This window comes from Rosa rugosa, chromosome 2 (genome assembly GCF_958449725.1).
Source record: "Rosa rugosa chromosome 2, drRosRugo1.1, whole genome shotgun sequence".
In the NCBI taxonomy this organism is placed as follows: domain Eukaryota; kingdom Viridiplantae; phylum Streptophyta; class Magnoliopsida; order Rosales; family Rosaceae; genus Rosa; species Rosa rugosa.
This window is the reverse complement of record NC_084821.1, coordinates 65,567,666-65,591,193: the sequence shown is the minus strand read 5'-3', so window position 1 is coordinate 65,591,193 and position 23,528 is coordinate 65,567,666. Positions and strand designations below refer to the sequence as shown.

The 23,528-nt window shown below is 37.5% G+C and overlaps 1 protein-coding gene and 1 long non-coding RNA gene across 2 annotated transcripts; one reads left to right on the top strand and one right to left on the bottom strand.

The window, feature by feature from the left end:
- Window positions 1–1,730: 1,730 nt before the first annotated feature.
- Window positions 1,731–20,662, top strand: LOC133731302 (uncharacterized). Its single transcript, XM_062158707.1, is given in 49 exon segments — window positions 1,731–2,045; window positions 2,522–2,687; window positions 3,235–3,306; window positions 3,400–3,468; window positions 3,547–3,618; window positions 3,732–3,803; window positions 3,922–3,993; window positions 4,079–4,150; window positions 4,276–4,347; window positions 4,467–4,538; window positions 4,630–4,860; window positions 5,181–5,246; window positions 5,430–5,492; window positions 5,583–5,630; window positions 5,749–5,792; window positions 6,099–6,487; window positions 6,560–6,755; window positions 6,953–7,099; window positions 7,290–7,408; window positions 7,496–7,706; window positions 10,878–11,112; window positions 11,232–11,382; window positions 11,477–11,860; window positions 11,970–12,023; window positions 13,232–13,385; window positions 13,837–14,002; window positions 14,540–14,611; window positions 14,718–14,786; window positions 14,867–14,938; window positions 15,049–15,120; window positions 15,239–15,310; window positions 15,395–15,466; window positions 15,591–15,662; window positions 15,769–15,840; window positions 15,932–16,003; window positions 16,092–16,160; window positions 16,487–16,552; window positions 16,726–16,788; window positions 16,876–16,923; window positions 17,041–17,084; window positions 17,402–17,790; window positions 17,863–18,058; window positions 18,252–18,398; window positions 18,535–18,653; window positions 18,781–18,991; window positions 19,283–19,517; window positions 19,649–19,799; window positions 19,894–20,261; window positions 20,471–20,662. Coding segments are annotated over 49 exon segments (6,264 nt in total). The 5' UTR covers window positions 1,731–1,939; the 3' UTR covers window positions 20,481–20,662.
- LOC133729390 (uncharacterized) lies at window positions 8,398–10,854 on the bottom strand. Its single transcript, XR_009856356.1, has 4 exons — window positions 10,383–10,854; window positions 10,198–10,286; window positions 9,478–9,589; window positions 8,398–8,777 (listed from the first exon to the last, which is right to left on the bottom strand). It is a non-coding gene; the product is annotated as an uncharacterized LOC133729390 (long non-coding RNA).
- Window positions 20,663–23,528: the final 2,866 nt, after the last annotated feature.

The window sequence follows — 23,528 nt, the reverse complement described above, 5'->3', positions numbered from 1 at the left end:
AACTATATTAGTTTATGTGAAGTTGTTGACAAACGAATAGCCAAGTTGCAAATATATTAGATGGACATTAGTTTAGTTTAATTCTTAACAACAATCAATCTTATCAAACAAGAACATGTAGAGTTGGCCTCTTCAACAAAATGCATGGAGTGAACACTAAATCATTCCCTCTCTTTTTTCTTTTCTGTTTTTCAGTTATATATATATACAGGCCCGATCAAGGGCGGACGTCCGCACTGTCGCTAAAGTGCGGACGTCGATGCAGCAGGCGGCTTCCAGGCGGCGGCGGCGGCGCGGACTGGCCGGAGGGAGGCCGGAGACGTCCCAGACCTCTTCTGGGCGGCGTTCGAGGTCGGAGGAGGTCGGGCTTGCCGGTTTCTGGGCAGCCACCTCACCTGCAGTTGCAGGTTCTGTGCAGCACTACAGAACCGTCGCCGGCGACTCCATCGGACCGCAGACCCCTCCGCACGACCCCCAGCATCCCTCCGGCAAGCCGCGCCGCGCCGTCGCCCCTTGATTGAGGCCGGAGCAGCGACGTCCGCACTTTTTCTGGGTTGCGGACGTCCGCTCTCGAACGGATCAGTATATATATATATATATATATATATATATAACTGAAAAACAGAAAAGAAAAAAGAGAGGGATGAAGTATGTGTGTGTGTGGAAATGAAGTGATGAAGTATTCTAACAAAAAAAATGGAGTGATGAATTTAGGTAGAACTAAACGCCGAAATGTTGAAACTGAGTCACTGAAACTAACCTATTCAGAAGAGTTCATACACTTGACATAATACTCGGACGGATGACTGTTGATGTTGTTAAAGCTGAAACAATGAAAAATAACTAAAATCGACCATGTATCAAGCTTTCTTACCGTTGGATCAGCTAGTTTTAGTATATATGGATAAGTATCTCATAAAACATTTCAATCAAACTTCTGAAAATTGAAACTTCCTACTTAAAATACTCCATCTTTTTTTTTTTTTTGACTTTATCAAGGGGAACCCAAAGGCTTCCTAGGCCCAAGATAAACTCCTTCGGCGCATGTGAAATGCTCCAACTGTGCATTGCAGCACAGTGCCTGGCCATTTTGACAGCTTCGGAGTTCGAACCTAGGTTGGGGAGCACACTCAACTAGGCAAGAACCACTAGGCCATTTGCAGTGGTTATATTATTTGTACGGTTGTACCAAAGAAGAAGAAGAAAAATACTCATCTTATTAAGTCCTATCTTGCGTCTAAGATTATAAGGTTATTGGTCAGTCAAACAAAGCCTGAAAGCAAAGTAAGTCATAATAGTATTTGGCGGCATTGAGCAAATTGTACGGTGCCCGCCAATAATACCCCATCAGATTCGGGTCCATGGGGCCGTCTTATCCTATACTGTCATTTTCTGGGTTCTGCATGCAAAATCCAGCTCCTAGGGAAATATATAATAATCCAAACAGGACTCACAGATCTCAATTATCTATTTTGTATCTTATCTTCAACTTGATTCATTACTCATTTACTTATTTATCATTGGAACCACGTTTACTCAGCATCAAGATCATAGCTAATTATATAAACGATTTAACATTGGTCTTATTTAAATCCTGAAAATATAGATATTTTATGAGCAAACTATAGCAATCAAAATTGAATAAATTAGGAAGAGGACAAAACAAAGTCCAACCTTAGAGGTCCACCGCTTTCCTCACCATCCCCGTGGTTTCCCCCAACCAGTTCAAACTCCAACCGTTGCTTCCCAAAGCATTTTCACTGTTTATGGGTGTTTCTTTAATGTCAACCAAGTGACCAACTACATGCATTGTCAGACTAGTACATTGTAAATCAGTCCCTAGAAGATAACACATTCCCCTACTAGTCTTGCAGTACTTCTTTCACTACTCCCCAGAATTCCCAAAAGCTTCAATCTTTATTCTTCAGTCTTCATCATCATGCTACCCAGAAGCAAAAGCCGCTTGCTTTTTACATTGGTCACTTTTTTAAGTTGCTTATTCAGCTTGTTAAGATTTGCTGAGTCTGAGGTTCCCCAAGATGAAAGTAAGAGCTAATTCCTTGTACTATTGCTTAAAACACTTTGTTTGGCTTATGAGAAAATGTGGGATTTATTGGGCTAAATTTGGATTCTTGGGTATCAGCACAGAGCTTTACAGACACCCACTTGGTTTTTCTTCATTTTTGTTAAGAATGAATAGTTTTTGTTTCTTTTCTGGGTAGAATTTCTCATTTGGCCATTTACTTGTGCATAAAGTTCTGGTCTTTTGGAATTGGTTTCATTAATTCTCATTTAAAGGTATCTGTAATGGTAGTTGGTGTGTAGCAACCGAATTCTGATAAAGGCTTCACTTTTTTGAGGGGCTCTCTTACTTTGGGCATCAGTTTTTTGATTTTGTAGTATGTTGGTTAAACATGTTTTGCTTTTATGTGCTGCCTAAATGTCAAAAGTAAACTTGGTTTGCCACCACTCCTTCTTCAATCTATATACTTATTATGTGATGGTGTTTGATTGTGGATAGTTGATGCTCTGGAAGAAATTACTAGGACAATGGGAGCTAAGTATTGGAAGTTCAATGGTGGTTCTTGCCAAATTGAAATGGTTGGGGTAACCATGGAGCCGCCAAAGGAAGCTGAGAGTAGCGTTGAATGTGAATGCAACAACACTGTCTGTCACGTCGTAAAGCTGTATGGTTTTCTCATCTTATTGCTAGATGCTTTTACGTTTCAATGCATAATTATACATCAGGATACCGGTTGGTAGTTTAATACTAACTTTACCAGGAAAAAAAAAAAACGATTGAGGTTGTTATACTTGATGTATCTATATTTCATAGGGTAAGCTATACTGACCTCTGATGGGGTTACGTGAAGTACAGTACCTCGCATTGCGAGAACTTACCTTGGCCTTCCTTATCTACTAGGTGCTAGAAGTTCTCAGCTAAAACTGATCTCCTGGTAGGTGCCAAGGTGGTTTGGCATTGGAGGTATAAGTTCTCAGCTATTGTAAATTTCTGATGGTGATAATCTTAATGATTTTCACCTTAATCTATTGGAGGTTAGTGTAGTTGCCAATATTATTACCGTATAAAAGAAGGATTTTCTCACAAAGAGAAGATAATTGTAAATGAACACCACTAATCATTAATTTCACAGCAATCTCTGTTATTATTATTCTGCTTTCTTGTTAATATTCTCGGCTTAGTACCTGAATTCATATATTTCAATCTGACAGAGGACTCAAGAGGTTTAGTCTACCGGGCACGCTTCCACCTCAACTGGTGAAACTTCCTTATCTTAGAGAAATGTAAGATTATTTATAAAGTTCAAGACTTCAAAAATGATGTCTGATGACATCTTTTTTGCTGAGTGCACTCCAACTTTTTTCATCTGTGTGCAGTGATTTGGTTTACAATTATCTTAGTGGTTCAATACCGCCAGAATGGAGTTCAATGCAATTAACTTCAATGTGAGCTCTCTCAATTTTCTTGATCATATATTTTGAGTTGATTGTTCTTGTTCTGAAATAATTAGAAGGCATGTGCAGCTCCCTTCTTGTAAATCGCTTATCAGGGGAGATTCCAGAGGAGCTGGGAAATATTACCACTCTCACATACCTGTGAGTTTTGGGATTTGTTTCAGTTACTGGATGATCTTGTAGATTGGGTCGTTTACTGTCATCATCATCTCTTTCTAGTATCAACAATCTTTCTTTTGTTTTAAAATAATCAGGAGTCTTGAAGCAAATCAATTCTCTGGAGTTGTTCCTCCTCAGCTTGGGAGTTTAATCAACTTGGAAAGTCTGTAAGGAACATTTTTCTTTCTCGGGAACTTTGAGTCTTGACTTTTCAATACTCTGTTACCATTGCGGAAGGATGAATGATAGGTAAAAGTTGTTGTTGCTTTGGTATTGTAATTTCAGGATATTGTCCTCCAATTATTTGACTGGAAACATACCAAAGACATTCGCTGGGCTAAGAAATTTAACAGACTTGTAAGTTTTTACTGCATTTGCTTTTCTTATAAACTGCAAAAGTGGTTTACATGCCGAAATAATACCATTTTGTTGTCCAATGCAGTAGGATAAATGATAACAACTTCAATGGGGCTATACCTGATTTTATACAGAATTGGAAACAACTCGATAGATTGTAAGATCTTTTCTTCTGATGCAATTTTCACCTGTCTTTCAGGCTATCTTTTTTCTTTATAGGTGACCCTATGATTTCATGTTTATTTCTTATGTTTAATGTTTATACATTATTTGGATTTGAAGAGAAATACATGGCAGTGGGCTTCATGGACCTATCCCATCAAACATATCTCTCCTGAGTAATTTAGTTGAGTTGTAAGTAAAAGGCCTTTTCAATTTTGTGTAGGATTCCTTTCCTTTTTTTTTTTTCTTTCCCCCTTCCCTTTAGTGAACTAATCCTTTCTTTTTCCTTTTGTGGTGTCATATCTATATAGGAGGATTAGTGATATAAATGGAACAGAGCAGGATTTTCCTATGTTGAAAAACATGACTGGCCTAGTCAGATTGTAAGTCTAGTATTTGTATTATCAGATATGTTGTACGTGTTTTCTTATATTTGATAAGGGTTTGTTAATACAACTCCATTATGTATTTTAGGATTCTGAGAAACTGTAACATTTCTGGTGAGATCCCTCCTTACCTATGGACACTGCAGAACCTGGAAATGTTGTAAGTAAAGCTTGCGAAGATAAGATATTGATTACATGTGATGTATCATGACCGTAAATGGACGTTGATTATATTTTTGTATGGTGATAGGGATGTAAGTTTTAACAAGTTGATAGGGAAAATTCCAACGACAATCAGCTTACAGCGTTTGAGATTCCTGTAAGTAGAACTCTGTACTTCATTCAATTATAAACTGCAAGGTCCATTGCATGTGGTTTTTTTCCCTTAAAAGTTTCTGGAAAATGCTGAGACATATTTCTGGGGAGGGACAAAAGTGCTGTGACACACATGGGCACACGAATGCACCTATATAAGTTTCGGATATTTTGATTTTATAGCTCATACTACAGTCATACAAAATCAACCAAATGCAATCTTACTATTTAGGTTGGTGTCTGCTTAGCTTTTGATTTTTTTTTGGGTATAATTTAGTACTAACTATGACATAGCACTCTAAAATCAGATACTGCTTTCTGTAGATTCTTAACTGGCAACTCTCTGAGTGGAAGTGTACCAGACTCAATCTTCAAAGATGGAAGCAATGTGTACGTGTCATCATTTTGGATGCTTCATATTATTTCTTTTTCTCTTTTCATAAATGCAATTTACTATCTCATGGGTATTTTATTACTCACTGGAATTCTAGGACACCATCACTTCTATCAGTTCTACCTTGTATCCTTTCTTTTAAAAATAGAGTAACCTTTACTATTTATGCTTTTATGCAGTGATCTTTCGTACAATAACTTCACATGGCAAGGCCCTGAGCAACCTGCTTGTCAGGAGAACATGTCAGAATACTTTCTAGTGAATATTTATGTATTTTTTGCTCGTTATATGGATTTAACTGATACTGGTTTGACTATTTTTCCTGTTATTAGGAATCTAAACCTGAACTTGTTTCGAAGCTCTTCATCAGAGAGCAACTTGTACGATACTATTTCTCTCTATCTTAGTTTCTTTCTGTTCTTTCCATCGTAAGTAAAGATGTTCAATATCTGTATGGTGTACAATTGTTGCTAACATATTTTCACTTGCTTGTCACAGAATGAGAGGTCTTCCGTGCTTGAAGAATTTGATTTGTCCTCGTTGTAAGCATTCTATTTGAATCTCTCTTTTTGTTCAAATTGGCTCGACTGTCATGCAATGCTCTACAAGTAAAACTAATTATAAAATGGTAATCGATAAAGATTGTTCACCCTAAAAAGTAAATTCTTCTGATTTTAAAGTCTTTCTTGCAAAAACAATAAAAGCTGGCTCAATTTACTTCATTAAGAGATAAACGTCATGAATTAATTGTATATACATAAATTCTAACCGCTCTTTCTTCATTACTTATTACCCATAGTTGAGTTCAGATGCTCTCACTTATTATTCTTTTTGATATATTATGCCAGATTCGACTTGTTTGCATGTAAATTGTGGTGGGAATGACATTACCATCAAAGAAAATAAAGAAAGCATTTTGTATCTAGGAGATGGAGGAGTTGAAGGTGGCGCTGCAGAGTATTTCTTCAATGACGATCATTATTGGGGATTTAGTAGCACCGGAGACTTCTTGGATGACAACGATTTCCAAAATACACGATACTCTTTATCTCTGGCATCTTCGAATCACTCTGAATTATATACAACGGCACGCATAGCTCCAATTTCAATCACTTATTTTCATTACTGCTTAGAAAATGGTGACTATACTCTAAGTCTGCACTTCGCGGAGATACAGTTTACAAATAACCAAACATTCACAACTCTTGGGAGGCGCATATTTGATATCTATATTCAGGTATCTAGTTACGTTGTTAGAAATGTTTCTTTAAAGGAGTAAAGAGATTTAATGTTGAGAACTTTGTCTCAGGATAAACTATGGTGGAAGGACTTCAATATTGAGGACCAGGCCAAGTTGGCTGAAACTCCAGTAGTAATACAACATAATATAAGTGTGACAAATAATGTCTTAGAGATCCGATTCTATTTTGCGGGTAAAGGGACAACTAGGATTCCTGACAGAGGAGTTTATGGTCCCCTTGTCTCTGCTATTTCAGTGAAATCTGGTGAGTCATTCAACTGCTTACAATGCATGTAAAGATATGAATTTGCTTTTAACCCTTGTATGACAGTTTTGTATAAAGGCTCTAGTGACACTTCTCAACCTCTTTTACAGTTTTGCCTATGATTTTGTGGCCAATTTTCTTGTCCTTGTTCATTTCACACCTTTTCTTGTACTGCTGACTTATAGTTACACTGGCAGATTCCAAACCTTGCTCAAGTGGTGGAAATAAGGGAACTACTCAAATTGTCATTGGGGCTGTAGTAGGAGCACTATGCCTAGTATTTCTTGTTTTAGGAATCCTATGGTGGAGAGGCAACTTACCAGGAAAACTGGGCAGAAAGAAAGGTACTTGATCATATGAATTGTCCCATCTTTAGATTCTTGGGTTCCTACTGATCATTTCAACAAGTAATGAAATGAAAAGGAAAACACGATTTAACAATTGCACTTTCTTGATCACTCAAGCAAGAAGTCATATTTGACTAGATGAGACTAATTGGCTTACCATTCTTTCTTTGTGCCTCCATGGTGACAGATGGACAAGAATCTGATCTCCAGATGGGGAATTTTACCTTAAAACAACTACAAGCTGCCACTAATGACTTTGATTACATTAACAAAATTGGAGAAGGTGGTTTTGGTCCTGTGTACAAGGTACTTTGGTTATATATACATTGACATTTTTTGTTCTATTATAGATGTCCCTTTTTGCATTAATTCTGAATAAGAGTGTTGATACAGGGTCAATTGCCTGATGGCACAGTTATAGCAGTGAAGCAGCTTTCCTCTAAATCAAGGCAAGGAAATCGTGAATTTTTAAATGAGATGGGCATGATATCTTGTTTACAACACCCGAATCTTGTGAAACTTCATGGATGTTGTATCGAAGGAGGTCAATTATTGCTGGTCTATGAGTACTTGGAGAACAATAACCTGGCTCGAGCTTTGTTTGGTGAGTATTAGTTTATGCTGTTAGTTTTTTTTTCTTTTTCTCTGTGTACTCTCTAAGTACTTGAGTTTTGTTTTATTTTGGAAATTTGTTTGCCTGTTTATTTCTAGAAAGAAAAAAAAGAGTCAAACTAAGGGGGGTGTATTCAATTTAGATTTTGAATGATTCTAACTGACTTTTTATAATCCGTGGATTCTCGTAGATTATGCAGAATCCACGGATTGTTTTAATTCCACATAGATTTGAACAGATTCTATTGTATTGTCTTATCAAGATTTGTTTGGATTTTAACAAGTACATGGATTGTCCTAATAATAATAATAGAATAAAAATGAAAATAAAATAACACAATAAATTTATTTTTTGGGAACAGAAACATAACTGTGATGAGTAGTTTTGAGCAACAGACCAAAACATTCAAGATTCAACCATCTGATGGAAAGGCAACCAAGCAAATAAAACTATATCAAACTCGGCCAATAATTAACGTTTTTTGCAAAAGGAAAAGAAAGAATTTCATATAAATCACTGGGTATTGAATTACAACAGTTTCCACCAGTAAGCACAAGATCTTGAGACATTATTCAGTGCTACCGATCTTTACAACACAAAAAAAAAAAAAAAAAAAAAAAAAGAACCTAGCTCGTGCAGGCAACACATGAACATGGTATTCTGGTCTGCTGAATGAGCATACTTCAATTGAAAATACTTGTTCATATTATAATGGCAGATGACTAGAAATAGTTCACAATAAATAGTACAGGTACATGTAGAGTTTATATAAGGCAAACCACATTCTTGCTATAGCTGTTCAGTTTGAAAGGGAGGATATTGCTTGGAGATTAGAACCATGAACAGATTTACGTGGTGAGGAGAAGAGTCTGATTTCCCGGTTCATTACCAAGTTAATACACTAAATGCCATAGATAAAGTAACTTAACATGGCCATAGCAAAGCAGGATCCTGAAGAAAACATGAGGGAAGCTGTTGTGCCACAGCACACGGTTCTATACTTTTTCTGGGCTGCAGCAAACATTGTCTCATCATGCAAGAATACCACATCACATGCAGGACCTGAGAAGAAAATTTGCAACTAGCCAATCAGTCCATATGCCACTCAAACGTTGAGGTACAAACAAACCCCATCCAATTTTCCTGTACATCATTGGAAAAACATAAAACAATTCTCCTACTAATGACCCAACTGCATATTCAGAAACTATTCACAGCATTGCTTACGTACGGTCATGTTCACCTATCTAGAATCAAAAGGACTACTATCACATTCAGAGAGCGGAAAACTATAATCATATTAAACTAAGAACTTAACTCTATACTGACCTCAAGATTTGCATAACCAAACTCTTAAACATAAACCTTAGAAAGCAAGAGGTTTGCATAACCAAAGTCTTGGACATAAACCTTAGAAAACAAAAGGTGGAAAACCAACTTACTAAGAGTCAAAGTTTAGATTATGCAAATTCTACTTGCATAATGCCTTCCAACTTCCCTCTCCCAGAAAACTGATGTACAGTATAAAGTAAATGGTTCCAAGTACTGATGTACAATATAAAGTAAATGGTTCCCAAGTTTAAACAAACAATTATGATTCATTGGTTTTGTTTCTAAACTTGTCATCATTAGTATAACTAAACTTCGCATATGAAGTATAGAACATGTGAAGATGGTTGCAGAAGCGCAGTAGTATTGAAGCACGTACAGTAAAATACAGTATCAGACCAAAAAGGTATCACTTTTCAGTATCATAGAATACCTGAGATTCTTTAATCAGGCTCATTTGCTTCATGTCTACAATAGCTAGATGACCCTTGTGTCCACCAACCATCGACCACTTGGCGTGAAATCCAACCTGTACGGACCGAGATCTGCAGATCGATGAGTTCAGATTCAGGATATTTGAGTTTGATACGGAGTCTTCTTGTCTTATAGAGTTTCTTGGCTTCTTGTGTCTTCTACAGTTTTCTTAGGTCATGTTTGAGATTTTCTAATGCATTTTTTGTCAACCATTAATATCCTAGAAGTGTTAAATATAGTGATCAAGTGTTAGATCTATTTAGCGTATCTTCTGTAGCTTAGTAAAGGGGGCCAATATGAATTGCTGGAAATTAGTGGAATGAGATTGCTAGTGTTTTGTTTCAAACAATAACCCTCAAGTGATTTGTGAGAAATCTGGTGTGATTCCAGATTTCCCTATTTTCTCTTCCTTACTCTTCAATCCCAGTTCTTTAACCACAACGCCTATTATCCCCACAATTCTATGATTTTAAACTAGATCCAGTAAACTGGAAAAAGGTAGTCCCAAGAAAAATAAACAGTATTAAGATCAATCAAAGAATGAAGCCATAAAGTGATAAAACTATACATTATTATTACAAAATCCAATGTACTGTTAAGAATATGAGTAATTCTAAGACTTCTCTTGTTAATGGTTATAAGTTCATTACAGATTGACATATCATTGAAGGAAACTCACCTTCTCAGCGTTGGCAGCAGCTTGGCAATTTTCAGATGCAATTCTTCTCTAACAGCTAGTTAACCCTTCAACTTTTTATCTTTCAATACCTGCAAACATGAAATCAAGATGCAGTGAAAATTCAAAACAAACCAAAATAAACAAGTAAAAAAGTTTCATGAACGCCTGAATCCCACATGCTATACCTCCAGATTAGCTTCTCCACCTCTAATACTTCTTCTTTGTTATCTCCATATATCTCATCAAATAAAAAATGAATAGAGAATTTTAACTATACAAAGATGAGAGCCTTCGTTAGTAGATAATAAAGAAAGGTTGAGGTCAGTTTCATCTTCTATTTGAGGCCTTTTCATCTTCTGAGCGAGAGAAGAAAAAAAACGTCAAAATCTCAGCTCTAGAGGCTGGATTTCTGATAGGGTTTGGTATTTATACCAAGCACCCTAAAATCCTACAGAATCAATCATTTAATAAAATCCTTGAAAATCGTTTGGTTTTTGAATACCACTAGATTTGGAATGACTTTTAAAAATTTTAATTGAATACCACAAGATTTTAAAGGATTTTTTAAAATCTTAATTGAATACCACAAGAATTTAAAGGACTTTTAAAATACAAAACAATCCAATAGACTCCTGATTGAATACACCCCCCTAAGCATCAATTTCTTGGATATTTTATAGGTCGAGGCACTCAGATCAAAATGGACTGGCCAACAAGGCATAAGATTTGTATTGGGATAGCAAGAGGACTTGCTTTTCTTCATGAAGAATCTGTATTAAAAATTGTTCACCGAGACATCAAAGCAACTAATGTGCTGCTTGATGTGGACTTAAACCCTAAAATATCCGACTTTGGACTGGCAAAGCTTGATGAAGAGGAGAAGACACACATAAGCACTCGAGTTGCCGGGACCATGTCAGTTTCCCTGTCCTTATTTAAATTGACTTGTTGCTGACTTGTTGTTTTGACATGCTTACCATATTGCAAATTTTTTTTTATAGCTGAGTAACAAATATTGGCATCTTGATTTGCAGAGGGTACATGGCACCGGAATATGCACTATGGGGACACCTGACCTACAAAGCAGATGTTTACAGTTTTGGAGTAGTGGCCCTGGAACTTATTAGTGGGAAGAACAACAATGCTTATGTGTCAAATGATGATTGTGTTTGTCTTTTAGATTGGGTACTCTTACCAGTTCCATATGCTGATTATATATTGCATTAAGGTTGTTGTCATTGTTAGTAATTCACAGTGAAACTGCAATAAACATGTGCAGGCTTGTAATTTGCAACAATCTGGAAAGTTGTTGGAGCTAGTCGATGAGAAGTTAGGGTCCGAGTTTGACAAAAAGGAAGCAGAGATCATGGTCAAAGTAGCTCTGATATGCACAAACGCCTCTGCTTCACTTAGGCCTATCATGTCTGAGGTGGTCAAAATGCTTGAAGGACAAAAAGACGTTCCCGACGTGATCCCAGAACCGAGTAGCTACAAGGAGGATTTGAGGTTTAAGGCCATGAGAGACCTCCATCGCCAGAGGGGAACTGACAGTTCAACTATGAGCCAAACACAAATTACAGTCCAAACATTCTGCTCCACCTCTACCATTTCTGGCATCGACTCCTATGAAATCAACCCAGAATCAATACCCACTTCGCAGAGGTGAGAATTCTATAGTAAATGTATCTGCAGAGAAGCAGTTCCATTGCCATACTAATTTATCTATCTGTAATTATGTACGCTTTCGGTTTATCATTTGCTTATTCTTTTAGGGATTAGAGAATACCTACTCTACTTCGATTTATTCCGATGTATGCAGATTGATGGTTCTATTTGAACCCCAGAGTTGACATTGTTATTCGATATACAGGGGTTGTTGATCAATTGACACTCGAAAAGCCCTGATGTTTGACTCCATAGCAAACGATACCTAGCAGTAGTGAAGAATGAGGTTCCCTATTTGTAAGCTCTGGTAGTGATGTGAATGAATACAAGACTATAGCAAGATAAAAGTGGAAGGTGAATTTGAATGGTAAGATCACTAATGTATAAAGCAAACTAGAAATGGAAATTTGGTTGGTTTGAGATGTGAATCCAAGACTAAAGCAAACAAGTAAAACAAAACTAGGTATAATAGTTACCACATGCCTCTTGCAATGGAGATGTAAAGTCATACCATTTTGTGGACACCATATGAACTTTGTTTTAAAGTACACAACTGAAACGCACATTTATCAGGTAGGTTAACTTTGCAATAGATGGTGGAAGTACACCAGCAAGGTCTTGCCCTTTAAGAAAGCTGCATTATAAATAAGTCACAAAGTTCAAGTTTTTGTGCATTTGGTTTGGCCAACTTTGAAAAATTGAATGGAGGACCTCCCAGTTGTCCCAAAGGGTATGATTATTCCCAAGGAAATTCCAATCTCTGAAGCATTTAAGATTTGGTAAACGGAGTGGGGAATAAGGTGATAAATTTAGATAGAAGATGTTCACGTACTTGAATTTGACAAAGTGCTCACATCGTGGAATGGATAACGATTGATGTCGTCCAACCTGAAACAGCTAGTGTCTGACGACCGAAACATTTCAATCAAATTTTCGAAAATTGAAACTTCCTATAATACCCCACCATTGTATCCTACCCTAAACTGTCATTTTCTGGGTTCTGCATGCAAAAAGCAGCCCCTAGTTTATGGCTAGAAAGAAGCCCACGACTTGATAAAAAAGCAGGTGCTTTTAATTTTACTAAATGGACAAGCTGGTGTGTCCATTGCTGAAAAGAAGGGGGGTTTTAAACCCCCCAAACGCAGCCAATCAAAATTGAATAAATTGGGAAGAGGACAAAACAAAGTCCAACCTTAGAGGTCCACCGCTTTCCCATGGTTTCCGACTTTCCCCAACCAGTTCAGACTTTGCTTGCCAAAGCATTATACTGTTTATGGATGTTTACATTGTCTTTTTTTTTTTTGGCAAAGGATGTTTACATTGTCTGACAAGTACATTGTAACCAGTCTTGCACTACTTCTTTCACTAGTACTACTGCCCAAAAGCTTCAATCTTTATTCTCCCAGTCTTCATCATCATGCTACCCAGAAGCAAAAGCCGCTTGCTTTTTATATTGCTCACTTTGTTAAGCTGTTTATTCAGCTTGGTGAGATCTCAGACTCAGCAAGTTCCCCAAGATGAAAGTGAGAGCTAATTCCTTGTTCTATTGCTTAAACCCTTTGTTTGGTTTATGAGAAAATATGGGATTTATTGGGCTAAATTTGGATTCTTGGGTATCAGCACAGAGCTTTACAGGCACCCACTTAGTTTTTCTTCATTTTTGTTAAGAATAAATAGTTTTTGTTTCTGTTCTCATTTGGCCATTTACTTGTGCATAAAGTTCTGGTCCTTTGGCATTCGTTCTCACGTAAAGCTATCTGTAATGGTAATTGGTGTGTAGCAGCCCAATTCTGATAGGCTTCACTTTTTTGTAGGGGCTCTATTACTTTGAGCATCAGTTTTTTGATTTTGTTATACATTGGTTTAACATGTTTTGCTTTCATGTGCTGCCCAAGTGTCAAAATTAACTTGGTTTGCCTCCATTCCCTCTTCAATCTATGTACTTATAATGTCATGTGGTTTGAATGTGGATAGTTGATGCTCTGGAAGAAATTACTCGTACACTGGGTGCTAAGTTTTGGAAGTTTAATGGTGGTTCTTGCCAAATTGAAATGGTTGGGGTAACTACGGAGCCGCCAAAGGATGCTGAGAGTAGCATTGAATGTCAATGCAACAGCACTGTCTGTCACGTCGTAAAGCTGTACACTTCTCTCATCTTATTGCTAGATGCTTTTACATGTCAATACATGATTATACATCAAGATATGGGTTGGTATTTTGAGATTAACTGTCTAGGAATAAAATAACGATTGAGGATGTTATACTTGATTGATATCTCTACTACATAGGGTAAACTATACTGACCTTTGATGGGTTTAAGTGAAGTACACTACCTCCTTGCATTGCCAGAACTTACCTTGACATTCCTTATCTACTAGGTGCTAGAAGTTCTCAGCTAAAACTGATCTAATGGTAGGTGCCGAGGTGGTTTGGCATTGGACGTAGAAGTTCTCATCTAATGTTAAATTTCTGATGGTTTTCACCTTAATCTATTGGAGGTTAGTATAGTTGCCCATATTATTACCGTACATAAGAAGGTTTTTCTCACAAAGAGAAAAGAATTGTAAATGAACATCACAATCATTAATTTCAAAGCAATCTCTGTTATTATCATTCTGCTTTCTTGTTAATATTGTTCTCTGCTTAGTACCTGAATTCATATGTTTCAATCTGACAGAGGCCTCAAGAGGTTTAGTCTACCTGGTACGCTTCCACCTCAACTGGCGAAACTACCTTACCTTAGAGAAATGTAAGAGCATTTATATAGCTCAAGACTTGAAAAATGATGTCTGATGACATTTCTGAAATAGTTATTTTTTGCTGAATGCCTTCCAACTTTTTTCATCTTTGTGCAGTGATTTGGTTTACAATTATCTTAGTGGTACAATACCAGCAGAATGGGGTTCAATGCAATTAACTTCAATGTGAGCTCTCTCAATGTTTTTGATCATATATTTTGAGTTGATTTTTCTTGTTCCACCAATTAATTAGAAGGCATGTGCAGCTTTCTTCTTGTAAATCGCTTATCAGGGGAGATTCCAGTGGAGCTGGCAAATATTACCACTCTCAGATACCTGTGAGTTTTATGAATTTTTCTCAGTTATTGACCTTGTAGATTGGGTCGTTTACTGTCAAAATCATCTATTTCTAGTATCAACAATCTTTCTTTTGTTTTAAAATAATCAGGAGTCTTGAAGCAAATCAATTCTCTGGAGTTGTTCCTCCTCAGCTTGGGAGTTTAATCAACTTGGAAAGTCTGTAAGGAACATTTTTCTTTCTCGGGAACTTTGAGTCTTGACTTTTCAATACTCTGTTACCATTGCGGAAGGATGAATGATAGGTAAAAGTTGTTGTTGCTTTGGTATTGTAATTTCAGGATATTGTCCTCCAATTATTTGACTGGAAACATACCAAAGACATTCGCTGGGCTAAGAAATCTAACAGACCTGTAAGTTTTTACTGCATTTGCTTTTCTTATAATGCGCAAAAGTGGTTTACATGCCAAAATAATACCATTTTATTGTCCAATCAGTAGGATAAATGATAACAGCTTCAATGGGACTATACCTGATTTTATACAGAATTGGAAACAACTCAATAGATTGTAAGATCTTTTCTTCTGATGCAATTTTCACCTGTCTTTAAGGCTATCTTTTTTTCTTTATAGGTGACCCTATGATTTCAAACTTATTTCTTATGTCTAATTTATACATTATTTGGATTTGAAGAGAAATACATGGGAGTGGGCTTCGTGGACCTATCCCGTCAAACATATCTCTCCTGAGTAATTTAGCTGAGTTGTAAGTAAAAGGCCTTTTCAATTTTGTTTAGGATTCCTTTCCTTTTTTTCTTCTCTTTAATGAGCTATTCCTTTCTTTTTCCTATTGTGGTGTCAAATCTATATAGGAGGATTAGTGATTTAAATGGAACAGAGCAGGATTTTCCTATGTTGAAAAACATGCCTGGCCTAGTCAGATTGTAAGTCTAGTATTTGTATTATCAGATATGGTGAACATGTTTTCTTATATTTGATAAGGGTTTGTTAATACAACTCCGTTATGTATTTTAGGATTCTGAGAAACTGTAACATTTCTGGAGAGATCCCTCCTTACCTATGGACCCTGCAGAAACTGGAAATGCTGTAAGTAAAGCTTGCGAAGATAATTAATGATTGCATGTGATGTTGATGACCGTAAATGTACGTTGATTATATTTTTGTATGGTGATAGGGATCTGAGTTTTAACAAGTTGATAGGAGAAATTCCAACCACAATCAGCTTAAAGCGTTTGAGATTCCTGTAAGTAGAAATTCTTGCTTGATTCACTTATAAACTGCAAGGTCCATTGCATGTGGCTTTTTCCCTTAAAAGTTTCTGGAAAATGCTGAGACATGTTTCTGGGGAAGGGACAAAAGTGCTGTGACACACATATGGGCACACGAATGCACCTATATAAGTTTCGGATATTTTTATTTTTATAGCTCAAACAATGGTCATACAAAATAAAAAAAATGCAAGCTTACTATTTAGGTTTGGTGTCTGCTTAGCTTTTGATTTTTGTTTTATTGTATAATTTAGTACTAACTTTGACATAACACTCTAAAATCAGATGCTGCTTTCTGTAGATTCTTAACTGGCAACTCCTTGAGTGGAAGTGTACCAGACTCAATCTTCATAGATGGAAGCAATGTGTATGTGTCGTCATTTTGGATGCTTCATATTATTCCTTTTTCTCTATTCATATATGCAATTTACTTTCTCATGTGTATATTATTACTCACTGGAATTCTAGGACATCATCACTTCTACCTTGTGTCCTTTCTTTAAAAAGAGAGTAACCTTTACTATTTATGCTTTTATGCAGTGATCTTTCGTACAATAACTTCACATGGCAAGGCCCTGAGCAACCTGCTTGTCAGGAGAACAAGTCAGAATACTCTAGTGAATAGTTTTGTAATTTTTGCTGGTTTATATCGATTTAACTGGGTTATTTGACCACTTTTCCTGTTATTAGGAATCTAAACCTGAACTTGTTTCGAAGCTCTTCATCAGAGACTGACTTGTAAGATACTATTTCTCTCTACCTGAGTTTGTTTCTGTTCTTTCCATTGTAAGTAAAGATGTTCAACATCTGTATGGTGTACAATCGTTGCTAACATACTTCACTCGCTCGTCACAGAAGGAGAGGTCTTCCGTGCTTGAAGAATTTGATTTGTCCTCGTTGTAAGCATATATTCTAATTGGTTTGAATTTTTCTTTTTGTTCAAATTGGCTCGAATGTCGTGCAATGCTCTACAAGCAAAGCTAGTTATAAAATGGTAACCGATAAAGATTGTACACCCCAAAAAGTAAATACTTCTGATTTTAAAGTCTTTCTTGCAAAAACAATCAATTCTGGCTCAATTAAGTTAATTCAGAGATAAATGTTTTGAAATTAATCGTACATACATAAATTCTAACTGTTGTTATTTCATTACTCTATACCCATAGTTGAGTTCAGATGGCTCTCACTTATTATTCTTTTTGATATATTATGCCAGATTCAACTTGTTTGCATGTAAATTGTGGTGGGAATGACATTACCGTCAAAGAAAATAAAGAAAGCATTTTGTATCTAGGAGATGGAGGAGTTGAAGGTGGCACTGCAAAGTATTTCTTCAAGGATGATCACTATTGGGGATTTAGTAGCACCGGAGACTTCTTGGATGACTATGATTTCCAAAATACACGTTACTCCGTATCTCTGGCATCTTTGAATCACTCTGAATTATATAAAACGGCACGCAGAGCTCCAATTTCAATCACTTATTTTCATTATTGCTTAGAAAATGGTGACTATACTCTAAATCTGCACTTTGCAGAGATACAGTTTACAAATAACCAAACATTTACAAGTCTTGGGAGGCGCATATTTGATATCTATATTCAGGTAGCTAGTTACATTGTTTAAAATGTTTCTTTAAAGGAGTAAAGTGATTTAATGTTGAGAACTTTGTCTCAGGATAAACTATGGTGGAAGGACTTCAATATTGAAGATCAGGCCAAGTTGGCTGAAACTCCAGTAGTAATACAACATAATATCAGTGTGACAAATAATGTCTTAGAGATCCGATTCTATTTTGCGGGTAAAGGGACAACCAGAATTCCTGACAGAGGAGTTTATGGTCCCCTTGTCTCTGCTATTTCAGTGAAGTCTGGTGAGTCATTCAACTGCTTACAATGCATGTAAAGAAATGAATTTGCTTTTAATCCTTGTATGATAGTTTTGTATGAAGGCTCTAGTGAACCCTTCTCAACCTCTTTTACAATTGCTTATCATGTTTTCCATTATTAGTCCATGATTCTCCTATTATCTTATTCTTGTAAGCTAACTTATCGTTACACTGGCAGATTCCAAACCTTGCTCAAGTGGTGGAAATAAGGGAACTACTCAAATTGTCATTGGGGTTGTAGTAGGAGCACTATGCCTAGTATTTCTTGTTTTAGGAATCCTATGGTGGAGAGGCAACTTACCAGGAAAACTGGGCAGACAGAAAGGTACTTGATCATTTGAAATGTCCCATCTTTGGATTCATGAAGTCCTACTGATCATTTCCACAAGTAATGAAATGAAAGGGAAAACAGAATTTAACAATTGGCTTACTGTTCCTTTTTTGTGCCTCCATGGTGATAGATGGAAATGAATCTGATACCCAGATGGGGAATTTCACCTTAGAACAACTACAAGCTGCCACTAACGACTTTGATTACAATAACAAAATTGGAGAAGGTGGTTTTGGTCCTGTCTACAAGGTACTTTGGTTATCTATTCATTGACCTCCTCTCTCTCTCTCTCTCTCTCTCTCTCTCTCTCTCTCTCTATTATAGATCACCCTTTTTGCATTGGCATACGTAATTTTGAATAAGAGTTGTGATACAGGGTCAATTGCCTGATGGTACGGTGATAGCAGTGAAGCAGCTTTCCTCTAAATCAAGGCAAGGAAATCGTGAATTTTTAAATGAGATGGGCATGATTTCTTGTTTACAACACCCGAATCTTGTGAAACTTCATGGATGCTGTATCGAAGGAGGTCAATTATTGCTGGTCTATGAGTACTTGGAGAACAATAACCTTGCTCGAGCTTTGTTTGGTGAGTATAAGTTGATGCTGTTAGTATTGTTCCTTTTTTTTTTTTTTATAAGTACAAGAATACAAAAGTGAAGCAACTGATCAATAACCTAAAGTGTAAAGCCTTGAGTTGTATTCGTTTCTAGTTTTCTGTGTTTTGGTTTCTTTCGATGTACTCTCTTGAGTACTTGAGTTTTGTTTTATTTTGGAAATTTGTTTGCCCTGTTTATTTCTAGAAAGATAAAAATAAATAAATAAATAAATAAAATAAAAAGAGGTCAAACTAAACATCATTTTCTTCAATATTTTGTAGGTCGAGACACTCGGATCAAAATGGACTGGCCAACAAGGCGTAAGATTTGTATTGGGATAGCAAGAGGACTTGCTTTTCTTCATGAAGAATCTGTATTAAAAATTGTTCACCGAGACATCAAAGCAACTAATGTGCTGCTTGATGTGGACTTAAACCCTAAAATATCCGACTTTGGACTAGCAAAGCTTGATGAAGAGGAGAAGACACACATAAGCACTCGAGTTGCCGGGACCGTGTCAGTTTCCCTGTCCTGTTTAAAATTGACTTGTTGTTGACTTGCTGTTTTGACATGCTTACCATATTCTGCCTAAGTTTGCAAATTTTTTGTTATAGCTGAGTAACAAATATTGGCATCTTGATTTGCAGAGGGTACATGGCACCGGAATATGCACTATGGGGTCACCTGACCTACAAATCAGATGTTTACAGTTTTGGAGTAGTGGCCCTGGAACTTATTAGTGGGAAGAGCAACAATGCTTATATGCCAAGTGATGATTGTGTTTGTCTTTTAGATTGGGTACTCTTACCAGTTCCATATGCTGATTATATATTGCATTAAGGTTGTTATCATTGTTGGTAATTCAGAGTGGAACTGCAATAAACATGTGCAGGCTTGTCATTTGCAACAATCTGGAAAGTTGTTGGAGCTAGTCGATGAGAAGTTAGGGTCCGAGTTTGACAAAAAGGAAGCAGAGATCATGGTCAAAGTAGCTCTGATATGCACAAACGCCTCTGCTTCACTTAGGCCTATCATGTCTGAGGTGGTCAAAATGCTTGAAGGACAAAAAGATGTTCCCGACGTGGTCCCGGAACCGAGTAGCTACAGGGAAGATTTGAGGTTCAAGGCCATGAGAGACCTCTATCACCAGTCCAACTATGAGCCAAAACAAATGACAGTCCAAACATTCTGCTCCACCTCTACCATTTCTGGCATTGACTCCTATGAAATCAACCCAGAATCAATACCCCCTTCGCAGAGGTGAGAATTCTATAGTAAATGTATCTGCAGAGTAGCAGTTCCATTGCCACACTAATTTCTCTATCTGTAAATATGTACCCATTCGGTTTTATCATTTGCTTATTCTTTTAGGGATTACAGAATACCTACTCTCCTTCAATTTATTTCGATCTATACAGATTGATGGTTCTATTTGAACCCCAGAGTTGACATTGTTGTTCGATATACAGGGTTTGTTGATCAATAGACACTTGAAAAGCCCTGATGTTTGACTCCATAGCAAACGACACCTAGCAATAGTGAAGTATGAGGTCAAGCTCTGGTAGTGATGTGAATACAAGATAAAAGTGGAAGGTGAATTTGAATGGTAAGATCACTAATGTATAAAGCAAACTAGAAATGGAAATTTGGTTGGTTTGAGATGTGAATCCAAGACAAAGGCAAACAAGTTAAACAAGTGCATCTCCGACGCCTAGGCCTACGATGTCTGAGGTGGTCAACATGCTTGAAGGACGAACAGCAGTGCCGAACATGACCCTGGAAGCAAGTTCCTATACCAAAGATTTGAGGTTCAACACCATGAGGAACGTCCGTTGTTAAAGGAATAGGCAGAGTTTAAGTGAAAGCCAGCCTCAGAGTTTGCCAACTACCAAAACATTTCGCTCTTCCTCTACTTCAAGGTATGACTAGAGAGTTGGAACAGCTTAGGATCAAAATCCTCTTGACAGTAAATTGATATAGTTGTAGCAGCCTAATTAATTATGTAGTGAACATACACATATATCCACACCATTTCCCTCAAAATCAAGGCTTAGTTAGGAAGGGTTGAGACGTCTCATTCTTTTGTGATTTTTTTTTGGGTTTTTTACTTCAACAGTGTCTGAACTCTTCGAGGACTTTTAAAATGATACCTGAACTTTCAAAGTTATCAATGTGATACTTGAACTCATTTTTTCGTATCAACGTCGTACCTGCGGTCGATTTCCGTCACAGAAACGTTAACTATGACCACGTGCCCAGCACGTGAGGCACAAAATAAGGGTAAAAGACTAATTTACCCTCAAAAGTATATACTTCAACAGTGTCTGAACTCTTCGAGGACTTTTAAAATGATACCTGAACTTTCAAAGTTATCAATGTGATACCTGAACTCATTTTTCGTATCAACGTCATACCTGCGGTCGATTTCCGTCACAGAACTGTTAACTATGACCACCAGCCTAGCATGTGAGGCACAAAATAAGGGTAAAAATGACCTTTCCCACTTCCTTTAGTTCTTCACGTGTCCCGTCGTACCTTCAGTTCTTCTTCTCCATTTCTATTTCCTTTTTCATCTGCAAAATGCAATCAGATGGGATGATGACATTTCCTAGCAAAATGCAAAACCCAAAGCAAAACTTGAATCCAATTCTCTGATGGACGGACACCGCCGGGGACTCCATCTTGTCGGAGTTCTCCAAGCACAACTTGTTCGACGGCTTTGCTTCTCTGAATTTATTATAGGCCGGAGTGGTATAGACGGTTTCACGACTCTTGGCCTCCAGATCTGAGACTTGGAATTTACCTGAGATTTCAGACAGAGGGATCAGAGAAAGAAAGAGAGAGAACATGGCCAGCGGCAATCCAGACTTTCTTGTGCAGCTTGCCGGAGATATGACGAAGGCGAGCCTACGCACGCCGTCGTGGCACTCGGCTTCCTCACCCCAACTAACATCACAGCTGTTTGGACCCAAAATGAACATTTTGGCCTGACAAGGCATGTGTTGGAGAAATTGAGCCAATGTCAGTGGCTCAAGCTATATATTGTCGACAAGCTCGAAATATATATTTAGAGGCTAAATAAAGCCTACTATGGAAGCATGGAAACATGAAAAGTCAACTTTAGCACATTTTCCTACTTCGGCTAGGAGAAACAGAGCTAAACAAGGAAGGAGGGGCGGCAGACTAACCAAATGAAATCGAAAATGTGCTGAAACTTTCCAGATCCATTCTAGACAGCCCAAGGATCATTTCTTATGAAGAGTGCAAGAGCTTTTTTTGAGTGGAAGGCCTTCAAACAATCAGCCCAATTTTCTACAGAAGCAAAACTGGAAAACTGGACCTGTAAGAGGTCCAGCAGCATTTTCGGCCCAACCACATGTAATAAAAATCTGAAAATTTGTCAGGATGATCTACACTCATAGTGGAACATTTCATATGAAGAAGTCGAAGGCATATAATGAAGTCTTGTTGGAGAAATAATTGAAGGAATAAAGGGGCAGAAACTAACCTAAAACCAGCTCAATATTCACATGTTCATGTTTCCTACCCACATGAAGAAAGCTAGATGCTTTTCTCTTTTTCCTTGGATATATTTTTCTTCTACAATCTCTTTAATAGATCATCACCACTTCCATGTTGCTGCACCTTCATGCTTTGCTTTCATTTCATCTTTTCTCTATCTTTTCCATATTTTACAAGTGAACTTAGATCTACTTTCATTATTTTTCTTCCACTCATCATTTCACTCTTCTTTTTCTTCCCTATATAAACACATTCTCCTCTCATTCTAAAAAAAAACACATTCACATACAACAACAACATCTCTAAGATGATCTAAGTTCTCTCTAGAGCAAACCTCTCTAAGAGCAACTCCTCTCCTTCTCTTTCTCTTAGCGGTGATCACACTCCTAGTCCTAGTCTTCTCAGAAGCCGACTTTCAGTGCCACCAAATCCTCTGTCAACGTGCTTCGGTCCTAGTCTCCTCGGGAGCCGACGGTAGTGCCGCGACCACAACGGTTACAGAACCAGCCAAGCAAGGGTAACGCCCTAGCAACCTAGCCAAGCTAAAGTCACGCTTTAGCAAGTTCTCTCTACTTCCCGGTGTTTCTCGCTCTGCTCGATCTACAACATCGAGTATCGATTTGGTGACGCAAGAAGATTAGCAAAAGTCCTCACCACGAGGCACAAAGAATCCCACGACGAGGTTGGTGCTCTCCTCGTCCACAATTGCTTGAAAGAAGTCAGGTCAAGGGACACCCCCGACGACCGCACCCGAACGGTGCTGGCACGCCCGCGCAAGAAAAGAGACTGTTGACCAGCTGCAGCAAAATTGGAGCCAAACAACAGCATAAGTTCATGAATTTCAAAAATAGTCCGTGTCTTTGTAATTGAATCAAAATCTGCAAAAGTGAAGGAGACTGAGAGTCTCTCTCTTTCTCTCTCTACAACTCTCTTTCTCTCTCTCAACAGCGGCGAAAAGGCGAAGGATGGTGATGATGGGAGAAAACCCAAAACTGATTTTTCCGT